The 12,500-nt window shown below is 41.1% G+C and overlaps 1 protein-coding gene across 4 annotated transcripts in view; it reads left to right on the top strand.

Annotated features, from left to right (window-relative positions):
- The window catches only part of LOC146989058 (discs large homolog 1-like protein), a 114,665-nt gene that overhangs the window by 73,965 nt on the left and 28,200 nt on the right, over nt 1-12,500 (top strand). For all 4 annotated transcript variants that reach the window (XM_085774992.1, XM_085774993.1, XM_085774994.1 and 1 more), the window contains 5 exons: nt 439-575; nt 1,061-1,205; nt 2,307-2,439; nt 4,720-4,876; nt 5,598-5,700. In XM_085774992.1, the coding sequence (XP_085631118.1) occupies nt 439-575; nt 1,061-1,205; nt 2,307-2,439; nt 4,720-4,876; nt 5,598-5,700 (675 nt within the window). The remainder of the gene's footprint in view (nt 1-438; nt 576-1,060; nt 1,206-2,306; nt 2,440-4,719; nt 4,877-5,597; nt 5,701-12,500) is intronic.

The raw sequence follows: 12,500 nt of genomic DNA on the forward strand, positions 1-12,500 counted from the left end.
TTACCTTAATCCAGTTATACATATGTATGTGTTTGAAGGTAGTATGTGTATACATGAATGTGTAGGATGATGTATAGATGTATGTGTGTTTTATAACTTATTTTTATTTATCTAGTTAATAATTTTATTAATTTATTTATTTTATCCATTTTGTACTCTTATTATTTATTCTTATTTTAATCCCTCCCTCCTTCTCTCCCCTTTTAATTTATCAATTCATTTTATTATTTATTTACCTATTTATTTATTCTTATTGAAACTCATGTAACTCATTCTATAGTCACACATTTTCAAAGTCATATGTCAGGAAATGTTTTGTGAAATGTTTAAAATGTTTAAATAAAAAGTTCTAAAAAAATAAAATATCTTTCAAAAGCATCCTGGTTACTCGGGACCAAGATTATAAGTATGATGTGTTGCTGTTTTCTGTGTGTTCAGGTTTAGGATTCAGTATAGCAGGTGGAGTTGGAAACCAGCACGTCCCGGGCGACAACAGCATCTATGTGACTAAAATCATCGAGGGAGGGGCTGCACACAAAGACGGGCGGCTACAGATAGGAGACAAACTCGTAGCTGTAAGAAACACCTTCTTCTTTTTTTATCCCTCTTCTGTCTTTTTCTTCTCTGCTGAAATGATACAGAAAAAGTTTATGCCTGAACAACTTTTAGATTAAAATATAATTTCAGGTTTATCAACCCATGAGCAAAATATAAACAAAAAACAATCATCATGTCATCTCCATTACCCCTGGCTATGTCATATTCCATAATAAGACTACTGTATATTATTATAGAAGTACAATATCTGAGGGTATGCGTGTAATTTGTGACTCTGCTCCTCTGCCTCGCGGCCTGTGAAAGATAATTTAACATAGCACAGCAGCAGACTGACTCAGCATAGAGGTAAAAACAACATGATTAGAGCTTCTCCTCTGGTAAATAAACGCTGACAGACATTAAAGCTGCACCGTAGCATCCATGTTGTGTGTCTCTGCTGCAGCGTGTCTGTTATTTTGTTGTCTGCATGTTGTTCAAGTGTCGGTTGTTTGTGTGTCTCCAGGTGAACGCCTCCTGTTTGGAGGAGGTGACCCACGAGGAGGCGGTGGCTGCGCTCAAGTCGACTCCCGACGTTGTCTACCTGCGCGTGGCCAAACACACCTCCCTTTTTATCAACGACAACTTCCCTCCACCTGACGTCACTAATTGTAAGCACACACACGCACACACACACCACACACACACACACAGACCATAGAGCTTTCAGTACAATATATGATCATGCTCCCAGGTAAACATGGGCTTATGCAAACCCAGACTGTGCAGGCTCTCTTCACAAAACCAGAAAACAACTTTCAGCAGAACAGCACTAGAGTGAATGTAACACACATCACTGCAAAGACAGTTTAGAGCCAGATGGCGTTGAACTATAAAGAACAGCGAGGCTGTCGCTGCAGATTTCTGCTTCAAGTGAGTGAGTTTATAAGAAAACTCTCATCTACCATCAGACTGCAGGCAGACTCACTGAGAGTCACACTGACTCTTCTCTATGACTTTGTATCATTACAGCAGCACAGTACTAATGAAACCCCACATCAACATTATTACAAATGGACATTTTTGAAAAGTTATCTATCATGACTTATTTATTTTTTTATCTTTATTATTACTGAGTCAGTGTTGCCTATGGGGGAGACATTGCATACAGTAACTCACTCAGAACAGTATGAGGTGGGATGAGTACCGCCTCCTCAATGCAAACCATGATATAATATGCAGCACAGTGGTTCAGTGGTCAACTCTTACACCCTCACATGCATCTTTGTCCAGCGAAGTGGTCACTAGTCTTTGCAGTAGATTTCCACATCACTGTTGAATACTAATACATTGTATTATGGTTTGTTCTCATGGTATTGAGCCAAACTTAATTTGGTTAAGAAAATATACATTGGCATTTAAAAGTCAGGCCACGCCCCCTCCCCAGACAGTCTGAAATGTGTTATACAAGCGTCTGATAATCAGAGAGGGTAAATTTGGTCGACTGGATTACTGCCACCTGTCACTTCTCCAAATCAGCATATTATCAAACAACATGTTATTTATCTCCGCCTCCAAATCTAACACATTACCAAACAGCAAATACCATCCTGCTGCCTCTCCATGTAACTGCAATATATCTAATTATATGCAGTCTGTCAACAGTTTAGATGGATGGACGGACAGAGCTGTAACTGCCCGGACCTTAGAAATGACAACAACAAATGAATGTTTTTATGTGACAGTTGTTTTTTTTCTTTCACTCCCTGCAGCGTACTCCCCTCATCAAGACAACCATATAAGCCCCTACATGAGCGGCAGTCAGTCTGTAAGCCCGGCTCCGTTAACCACACCCAGATACTCTCCGTTGCCCAGGGCGATGACCGGAGACGACGACGTCACCAGGTGAGAAACCCCACATGATCACACAAATACAAACTACAAAATAATAGCTGGTACAAAAGAACAGAAAAAAACCAACAACACACAATCCAAACCTGAACTGACATGCAGGTCACTTCATTACTGAGGCACCATCCATGATCAAACCTACTGCCACCTTTTAAAAGTTCATCTTCATGTATATAAGGGCTACACATCTAGTGCACATCCAGACAGCTTTTAATGTTCTTGATTTATTGTGTGTCATTACAACACAGTGTCACACTAAACCTTGAAACCTTGAAACCTCACCTCCTGGATGTCCATCTCCTACAGAGATTTATGTGCAGTAACAGAGACCATGTGTCATGCAGCTTTTTATTACATCAGTGTCACATTATTGTTTTTTTTTTTGTTTGTTTGTTTTTTTTAAAGATCCTGCACGTTAATCACAGCTTATTGCAAATTGAAATACATTTTTAAACATTTTGTGGCAAAATGGAGGAAATACTATTCGATTTCACAGATTCTTGTTTGCTCTAGTAGTTTCTAAAATAAATGTGAATGCAGCAGTTTCAGGGGGGTCAAAGGTCAAGCTGTTCTCTACTCCTGCAAAGCTGCTTTAACGCCCCCCTGCGAGGTCTGTGGGGGCTTTAAAAGGAGTCCACAAAGACGTCAAATTGGGCAACAGAGTCCTTGAGAGCTGAAAATACACTGACTGGCCTCTGTCCTTCCCTGTGTGTGTGTGTGTGTGTGTGTGTGTGTGTGTGTGTGTGTGTGTGTGTGTGGCAGTAAAAGGCAGATGGCATTGCGAATTTTGTCTCAGGACTCAGGTCACATATGCACACACATGCACAGACACGCATGCAGATTCTCAGTGCTGCTCTACTGTCTTTAATCCATTTTAATGGACGGATTACAGCCTATCACAGCCCTCGTCACACAGCTGGCATCACCGTGGTTACCAGAAATTCGTCATAAACCTTTGGGCCAATCAGAGCGCTTTGATTATAATAAATCTGATAAGCCTCAGACTGAGTGCAGAATGGTCATTTTGACGTCTGCCTCTCTTTTCTCAATTTTCTTGTTTTTTGTTCTCTGTTTTTATCGGTCTGTCTGTCTCTCTCTCTCTCTCTCTCTCTCTCTCTCTTTCTCTCACTCACTCACTCCCTGATTAGTTTGTCATGCAAATAGAGGATTACGGGTTTTAATGAATGTCCACTGAGTGATCACAATTTTAGGAACATCTGCTTTTTGCTTCTGTTTCTTCTTACGTATTATTTCCTGCTTTCAATCGAGGGACTCACTGCTTCAACTTTCTCTCTCTAGTAAAACCAAATCCAAAACAGATTACTTATGTCTTTACCAAGACTTCAGGGCAGGGAACAACTTTTTTTTTTCTTGTAAGATTCAGTTAATAGCCCACCTCAATGAATGAGCTGTTATAGCACTTACAACTGTATTTAATGTAGATGTTTTACTGTCATAGTCAGTTGTTCAGTAAGGTCTTTATGGCTCCGGATAGTGATCCTCCTCTTGTTAAGGACTAACAAAGGATTATTAGATTAAAGATGATAAAAAAAACTAAATTCAGATCACATCCAACATTCACTAATGCACATTTATTATTAAACTGCATGATAACTCACTATCACATTGTTATAATTGAAGTTAGCTCATGACTGATTTGATTCAAAATGAAGAAACACATGCAGGTCCAGTTGTTGTCTGGACAGAACTGGGGGATCCAGGTTTCACTTCTGTCTTTAACACTTATCTCACCTCTTGTGTTTCCTGTGCATGAAACACATTAAAGGTAGTTGTTGGAGAATCAAACTGAGCAAAGGCTGAAGCATCAGTGTGTTTAGCACCGAGGCTCAAACTGTGGGTGAAACAACCAAACAGACACAATACAATACTGACACCTGCTGGTCAATACGGTGAATGAGTCTACTGTTAAATTCCCTTTGCTCCCACTGAGAAGTCCAGTTACTGTAATCACCACCCTCTGGGGTTGTATTGTGGATTTAATACATTCACAAACCATTTAAATACACACACTTCAGTAACTGTTTTTATATATAAGAAGTATTTGTAAGTTAAATTATATAATGTCTTATCTTGTCTCTTCTAACAGGCCCTCAAACAGAGCTTTATCAGGTTATCCATCAACTAGATTTGAACTCTCTGGCTCCACTCTCACACTGATTTGAAAATAATGCACTAATTTGTACTGCAATATGTTAGATACCATCCTCTTTTATGCTAATACAAGTGTGTGTGTTTGATTTGTGTTCCTTCCAGAGAACCCAGGCGGGTGGTGCTGCAGCGGGGGTCGACGGGTCTCGGCTTTAACATAGTCGGAGGAGAGGATGGAGAGGGGATCTTCATCTCCTTCATTCTGGCCGGAGGTCCAGCTGATCTCTGTGGGGAGCTACGAAAGGGAGACCGCATCCTGTCGGTATGAGCCACACACATGAACCTCACACATACAGTACAACACACACATACAACAAAACTACTGTCACCATTACTGTGATTCATATCTCAAATTCTGCCGTTATTGCTGCGTAGATCACACAGGGTCATCAAGGGAGTCATTCTGCACGATGATGTCGTGCATCTGTGTCTGTACATTATTGATGTGGAGCCATACGAGTGACATTAACAGACATTTTTTGCTGAAGCTTTGAATTCACTCACAGTTTCTACAAGCCACAGTCTGAATTTAAAGAGAAAACTGGCATCGTATTCTTTGCCCGTACAGTAACCTGTCAGTCAGTCACCACTAATATGGAGGATGTGTGCTTTAAAGCTGTATTTTGTGCCCCGACCAGTGTGAGATATGGCTTTAATTTTCTGCAGACAGGACTCAAACAGGATTAAGTTCCCAGACTGTAGAGACACTGACAGTCCCTGCAGAACGACCGGGGCTGTATTATGTATTCATGTATGCATAGAAGTACTGACATAGAATGATTTCAGGCACAAAACAAGTGCACACACAAACACACACACACTGCACAAGCACAGACGCAAGCGAGCGGTCACCTGCAAAGTTATTGACCCACACACACACACACAAGCGTTCTTAATGTTGTGCTCATCTCACTATACATTTATTACTATTGATCCAGCGTCAGCTCTTAATTCTCTTTCTCTCTCTCTCTTTCTGTGCGTAGGTGAACGGTGTGGACCTGTCCAGTGCGACGCACGAGCAGGCGGCTGCAGCTCTGAAGAACGCAGGACAGACCGTTACCATAGTAGCACAGTACAGACCAGAGGGTGAGTAATGCAGTTACAGTAAATACAGTGCACCACAGATCTGGAAAAGGAACGGCTCGAAGGGGACAAACGTGCTGATTGTATAAATATATATGTAAGTGTTTTGTCTGTAGCTCTGTGGGGTGGAGATGTTGGTGAGGAGATTAGGAGAAAATGAGGCAAGTTGTAATTTCAGGCAGTGAACACAGTTATCAGTGTGATGCTGCCACCTACAGTACAATCTGTGGAAAAGCCCCCCCCCAAAAAAAAGAAAGAAAAAGAAAACATTAACATGAAGCAGGGACGCCACCAAATTCAAATTCAAATTCGCTTTATTGGCATGAATGTTACGAGAACTATGTTGCCAAAGCATCAAGAATCAATGAAATACAACTCACAGAATCAAATATATACAAATACAATTTAAAAAAGTAATATATACCATTATATATATACTGTATATATACCACTATTACCACCACATTGGATTCAAGTGTGTGGTCTGATCTTTGCATGAATAGTTACATACATTCAGAAATACAGTAAAAATCAAGACACCTATACACACACATACACACATTTTTACTGCCCTAACCCCCCAGAGCGAACCTTAACCATCACCACTGACTTAATGCCTCATGCTAAACAACATCTAGATTTAATCAAACAGCCAAAATGTCTTCACACCTGACATCTAAGTCCTCACAAAGACAGACAAACATCTACTCATGGACACACGCTGAGAGGCAGAGCCAGGTTTCCCAGCCAGCACCATCCTGGGTGTTTGTCTACTGGGAGTGACTGAGAAGGCTGTAACCTAGGAAACCAGGTTATAACCAGCTGATTGGCTCGGCTAATGGGATGCTGTCATGATGTGGGACCCGTGTAAAGCACATGCACATGCACTGTACGCACACACACACATGTACTCATGGTCTCAGATTTTAACTCCAGGAACACGTCTGCAGGAGCAGGTGGAGCGTGTGAGTCTTTCTGGTATCATCATGTATAATTCAGTCAGAGAGACGGTCTGGAACAATGTTATTCAAGGCCAGACTAGTGTACAGTATGATACACTGTCTCTCATGTCTTTACAGTAAGACACTCATGAAAAGAAATGTACGACCCTTGGAAATTATCCTTTGTATGAAATTAGATTTGGAAGATTTGAAGTGTATAAATTAAAACAAATCAAACTGATAAATAAAATTAGACACAAAGCTCCATTAGCTACAGTATACCTCTGGGGCTGAAGTTACAGGGCTCATGGATAGAAACAACCACACACTCACACCACTTCAATGTCCACTAGCTTAAACGTACAGTATCAACACTGTAAACTGTCATTAGTTTTAATGAGAGGATGCAAGGGTGTCTTTTCTTACTTTTTTGAAATGGAAATGTAACAAGTTATGCAAATGTTTGTGCACTATACTATATATGTTATTCGTTTTTAATTATACCACACATAAATCCACACATAAAATACATATTACATATGAAAATACATACAAAAGATGTGTGTTCCGCATTGTGACTGGTGTGATCCCAACACAGGATGGGACTAGTTTTAACTTAAGCTTTTAAAATCTTCCATACTGGGTTGCATAGTGTCATTTTTAGTTTTAAAAATTCCTGCACTGGACATGATTAACTGGTTCAGTGTTTGTAAAACCCTTAGCGGGCAAACAATGGCACACATTTACGACAAATAAAAGGCCAGTAGCTGTTGAAAGGCAGGAAACAGGTATTTTTCAGTCTATAGATCAAACAAGGTTTTATGTGAACTAGAGAAGATGAGATGGAGGTCAGTGCACCGAGGTGACAACAGTCAATTGAACCGTGTTATAAAAGCGTTCTGGTTGTATGTGTAACAACCTTGATATGAGAAGGTTTTGAAAAGCATGAAAAAGACAGAAGGCACTTGAAACTCTGCACTTGAAATCAGAGCAGGCAGCTGAAAGGACGCACCGATGGAGATTTTGAACTGAGCAGAGTTGACCAGCTGGAGGAGAAACACTGCAGTAGTTTGAATATCACCTAGAAATGATGCAGCTGTCGGCTTTTAGAAAAAAGAACTCCAATAATGTCCAAATAGTGTTCAGGAAAGTGGTTGTTGTTGGCTCAGCTCATATGGAAAGGAGCGACATACATTAAGAAGCAGAGGGCAGTGTTAGACTGTAATGAAGTTCCACAGCAGCTACAGTATGCAAATGTAATTGAATCTTATGGAAGTAGCATGAAGACATAATCCATACATCATGATGTATAAGTCATGAATTCTAAAAAGCTGCACAAGCATGATGTATGGGTTATGAATTTCTAATTTTAGGAGAGGAAGTGTTTAAGTAAAGATCCTAAGTGAAGTGTTTCTCCTGTGCAGGATGGTGCAAAGTAAAAGAAGAAAACAGGAAAGACAGCACACTTACTGGTCCTTTTGTTTACAGTTATAATCTTCTACATTTTGACAGTAATAGACGACACCCCTCTGTTATTTTAAAGAATAAATAACTGTGAAAGTATTTTGCTGTTAAGAGTCCATGCCACATGGTTGGGTGTTTCTGTAGCAGCACAACACATATGGTGCTAACAATGTTGTGCCACTCCTGCGATTTGGATATTACACTTGGCCATATTTCAGTTACAGTGTGATTAATTGTGTCCTTTTCAGCACCAAAAAGGTGATAAAGTTGTGTCACAGGGATACGGGGTGTCACCCAGTCTGTTAGTCTGTATTCAGCACCAGTAAAGACACTGCTGCTGCTGCTGCTGCTGCACCTCACAGGAGTTTGCTTGTATTTGCTGTGAGGAGGATCAGCACCATGGACAGCGCCCTGAGCTCTTAAAGGAAACATCCAACAAAAATGTCTCTCTTAAGAGTCAAACACACAGCACCTGTAGCTCTAATACGTTTGTAGCCTGTTCTCCTTAATGGAGTTTGGCTCCTGAGTCACAGCAGTTTTGTATGTTGTGCGCAATTCTTTATTGAACAGAAACAGATTGAAAAACTAATTTATAACGCAAGCCATTACACAACTTAATTAAAATTTAAACAGTTATGACTCACTCTATTTTTTTTTTCAACAATGTAATGATAGAGCAGCCCTGTTTTATGTTTTTACCTGCCTGCAAAGCAAATTTCCCTCTGGGGACAATAAAGTCGAAGTTGAAGTTGAATTTCAAATTGTATATAAAGACACAGGAACAGCACAAATACAGGACAAGAGGGCACATGTAAGTACAAAAAGATAATGTACGTATATGAGAAAATAAGCAATAAATAATAAGTATCAAACTAAAATAAAGTATCAAATGAAAATAAATGATAATAAGATAAAATGATTTTAAAAAAAAGTCCAAATGTCCCACAATGCTTTGCTTCCCAGAGGGAGAGGCTGAAATATTCAGCACCAGTAAAGACACTGTAAAGAGTTGTTTGTTGGGAGATGACAGAAAACGTTGTGGCCTTTGAAGCCTGTAGCCTGTGTTGCACACAGGTCAAAACGGTCTGTTGATTTGGCCTGGTCCTGATCCATCTTGGCACTGTGTGTGTGTGTTTGAGGGTGTTTGTGTGTGTGTGTGTGTTGGGAGAGGTACAGTAACAACGTACAGTATCAGAGGAGGTCCAGCAGGTCTGACTGAGAGCAGACTGTCCTGTAGCTGTAGCTGTGATGTGATGTTCAAGGTCCCTGCTTTATTACAGTATCATATCACTCTAAAATGTATGTTGTTATTTTTTGTTGTGTTACCCCTCGTAATGTATCAATTGGTGTAAGTCCTAATTGTGTGTGTGTGTGCGGGCGTGTGTGTGTGTGTGTCTGTGTCGTGACTCTCTTTGAATCCACATTAGTGACTGTTGAATGAGCTCTATATCAAACCTTCTGTCCATGCTGAGCTTTGGTCAGCACTGTGCGCAGGCGTATGTGGGTGTGTGTGTGTGGGTGTGTTAGTGTGTGTGTGTGTCCATCTGTGGTCTGTGTCTATCCCGTTCCCGTGGTTACAGCATGCAGTGACCAGCAGTGCTCCCTCTGTTTCATAAAAACACTCCCTGCCAACGAGAGAGGAACTCAGGATGACCTCCACCAGGAGAGGAAAAGTGTCTCTATCACCTTGTGTGGAGTGTGTGCCTGTGTGTGTGCCTGTGTGTATGTGCATGTGTGTGTGTGTGTGTGTGTGTGTGTGTGTGTGTGTGTGTGTGTGTGCCTGTGTATGTGTGCATGTGTGTGTGCACAGGTCCCCTCCTGTTATTTGTATTAAATATGGTACCCGCTGTAGCCAAACACAGCACAGAGCTGAACACCTCATGGAGTTTGTGTGTGTGTGCCTGTGTTTATATGCATGTGTGCCTGTGTGTGTACGTGTGTGTGCCTGTGTGTGTGGTTGGTTCAAGCTGATGCAGCAGATATAGATCTGTGTTTATTGGAGGTGCGGCAGATGGAGCGTGTTTGTCTGTGGAAAGTCTTCATGCTGCATCAGGAACGAAGGCGTTCCTCGTCACGTTTCGAGATATTTGGAGCCAATTATAGTTTAGTCAGACCTGTGGCTGCAGAGTGTGTGTTTTACCAGGTTTATATTGTACCTTCAGTCAGACATGACTGGTTGACTGGACTTAGACCCAAAACTGTTTACTTGTGTAAGAATAAACAACCTCACTTAAAGTTCATTATGGTGCATTTTCAGCACATAAGATTGGAAGATTAAGTTCCTGCAAAATAATGACAGGAACAGGAAACAGGAAACAGGAAATCTTGTTTTAACTATATGATTGATGCAGTAAATACCAGTGCTGCTTCACTTTCTGCACATAGCATGTGATATTCAGATTCCAGTCATTCTCATGCTCTCAATGTTTACATGCAGTAACAGGAGAAAGTTTTAAAGCCTCATGAGCTCATCATGTCTACAGAGGCAAATGGAAAGTTGCAGCCACCTCCACTTTCCCTTCCTCTGAACCCACCGTGGCATTAACACAGTGTTCTTAACATAATCCTCGAGTATTATTGATGATAGCTGCTTTTACAAAGCACTGTCTTCCAGACGGAGGTAATGAAACACACAACCAGACAACAATGCTTTTAAACACAAGTTAACAGTGTGGATATAGAACCACACTCCCATTACCGGACTCATGATGGACGTTATAAGTATTAAAATCAATGGAGCAGAACAAGATATTATCTCTTTTTAATTCCATGCATTCAAAGATTGGTGCCTCCATTACCCACAATGCAGCTCCAGTCTGGTATGTTATGTTACAGCAGCTGTGGCTAATTTTAGTCTTGAGCTCCTACACTCCTCAGCTTTTGTCTGGAGCTAAAAACTCAATGCAGTTTTTTTTTTGTATCTCAATGCAGTTTTCTTTTGTATCTACAGTACAGTACAGTACAGTATAGTGCAGTATTATAGTAAAGTACAGTACAGTACAGTACAGTACAGAACAATGGGCTAATACTCTCCAAGTTATCAAACATCAGCCGTTTCAAGTTAATGGTCAGATTAACTTGCTGCTGACAGTGCTGAAATGAGAAAAGTTGTGTTTTTGGTGATTTAGATTTGTAAAAGGAGGATTATCTGTTTGGTCTGCCATCTTGTTTTACACCAAAAAAAACTATATAACATGTGTGAAAGCAGGCAAACTGCATATTAAAGAATGAAGCGTGGATATAAGGTCAGGAGGACGTTTCAACACCCAGCAGAGGATCCTAAATAAAAACCAGGCAAGTTGTCGTGCGTTGAGGCGTCGAGGTGTTGCTGCTTCACTTCTCCGCGTCTCAGAGAAACATCTGGACGTTCATCAGAAAACCAAAACGCCGCAGCTCTGAACTCTTGAGTGTGATCTCCTCCGGTGCCGTTAAGTTTCCTGATGTGGGACTGGAAATGCCTGCAGGTTGACAGCAGTATTAGTCACTGGGATTACACACAACTGTCACTGTCACACACACATACACACACATACACATACACATGCACGCAGAGGCGGTCTCTGTCAGCAGTAATACTGAGGTGATGCAGAGCGGATTATCTTCACTTCTCTTAGCCCGCTTATTAAACTCTGTGTGCGAGTGTGTTTGTGTGTGTCGAGCACCAGTTGTTAAGCAGAAGATTAGCAGCTCCATCTCTGAGCTTTCACGCACCAAGTTGTGGGAATATCATCATCCGCTGGATACGTACAGTACAGACCGCTTTCTTTTCTGTCCCCACTTCATTTCATCGCTCTCTCTCTCTGTTTTTCTTTTTTCTTTTCTTCTTTCTTCACTGCTTTCAACCTGTCAGCCCCACCCACCGTCTCCCCGGTGTACCTCGTGTCTGTGGCAGTGGTCTGACTCACCACCCCATAAAGTGGTGAGTGGTGAAGTGGGGAATCGGAGGCAACTGATTTGGGACCTGCGTCGTGTCACAGTCGTGTCGAGACGACGAACAAACACACTCACATGAGAATATTCTGTCTTTTATCGTTTTAATTTTAATTTTAATGTCCCCTTCTTCACCTCCCTTCACCTCCTCTGCAATCTGATCAGTTAATCAATACCAAAATAGATTACCGTACTGTATTGTATCCATTATAGATGAGCCTCTTCCAGCACTGGTATTTTTAGAGTCAGAGCCTAATGTCGATTCTTGCACGCTGATGATCAGACACAGGAAATTGACTGAATGTGTGCAAACACAAGAAGAAGGGAGGGATTTTGGAAACTTACCGGTCCTACAGTAGCCTACGTACGTTCTCTGGTTATTTATTCATGGTGGATATTCACAGTTTGTTCTACTCGAGGAAAGTTTGCGTGAAGAGGAAGAAGCAGGTGACGGAGGGAGAGAGAGAG

Source organism: Trachurus japonicus, chromosome 4 (assembly GCF_045865225.1).
Source record: "Trachurus japonicus isolate A0001 chromosome 4, Traja_1.0".
NCBI lineage: Eukaryota > Metazoa > Chordata > Actinopteri > Carangiformes > Carangidae > Trachurus > Trachurus japonicus.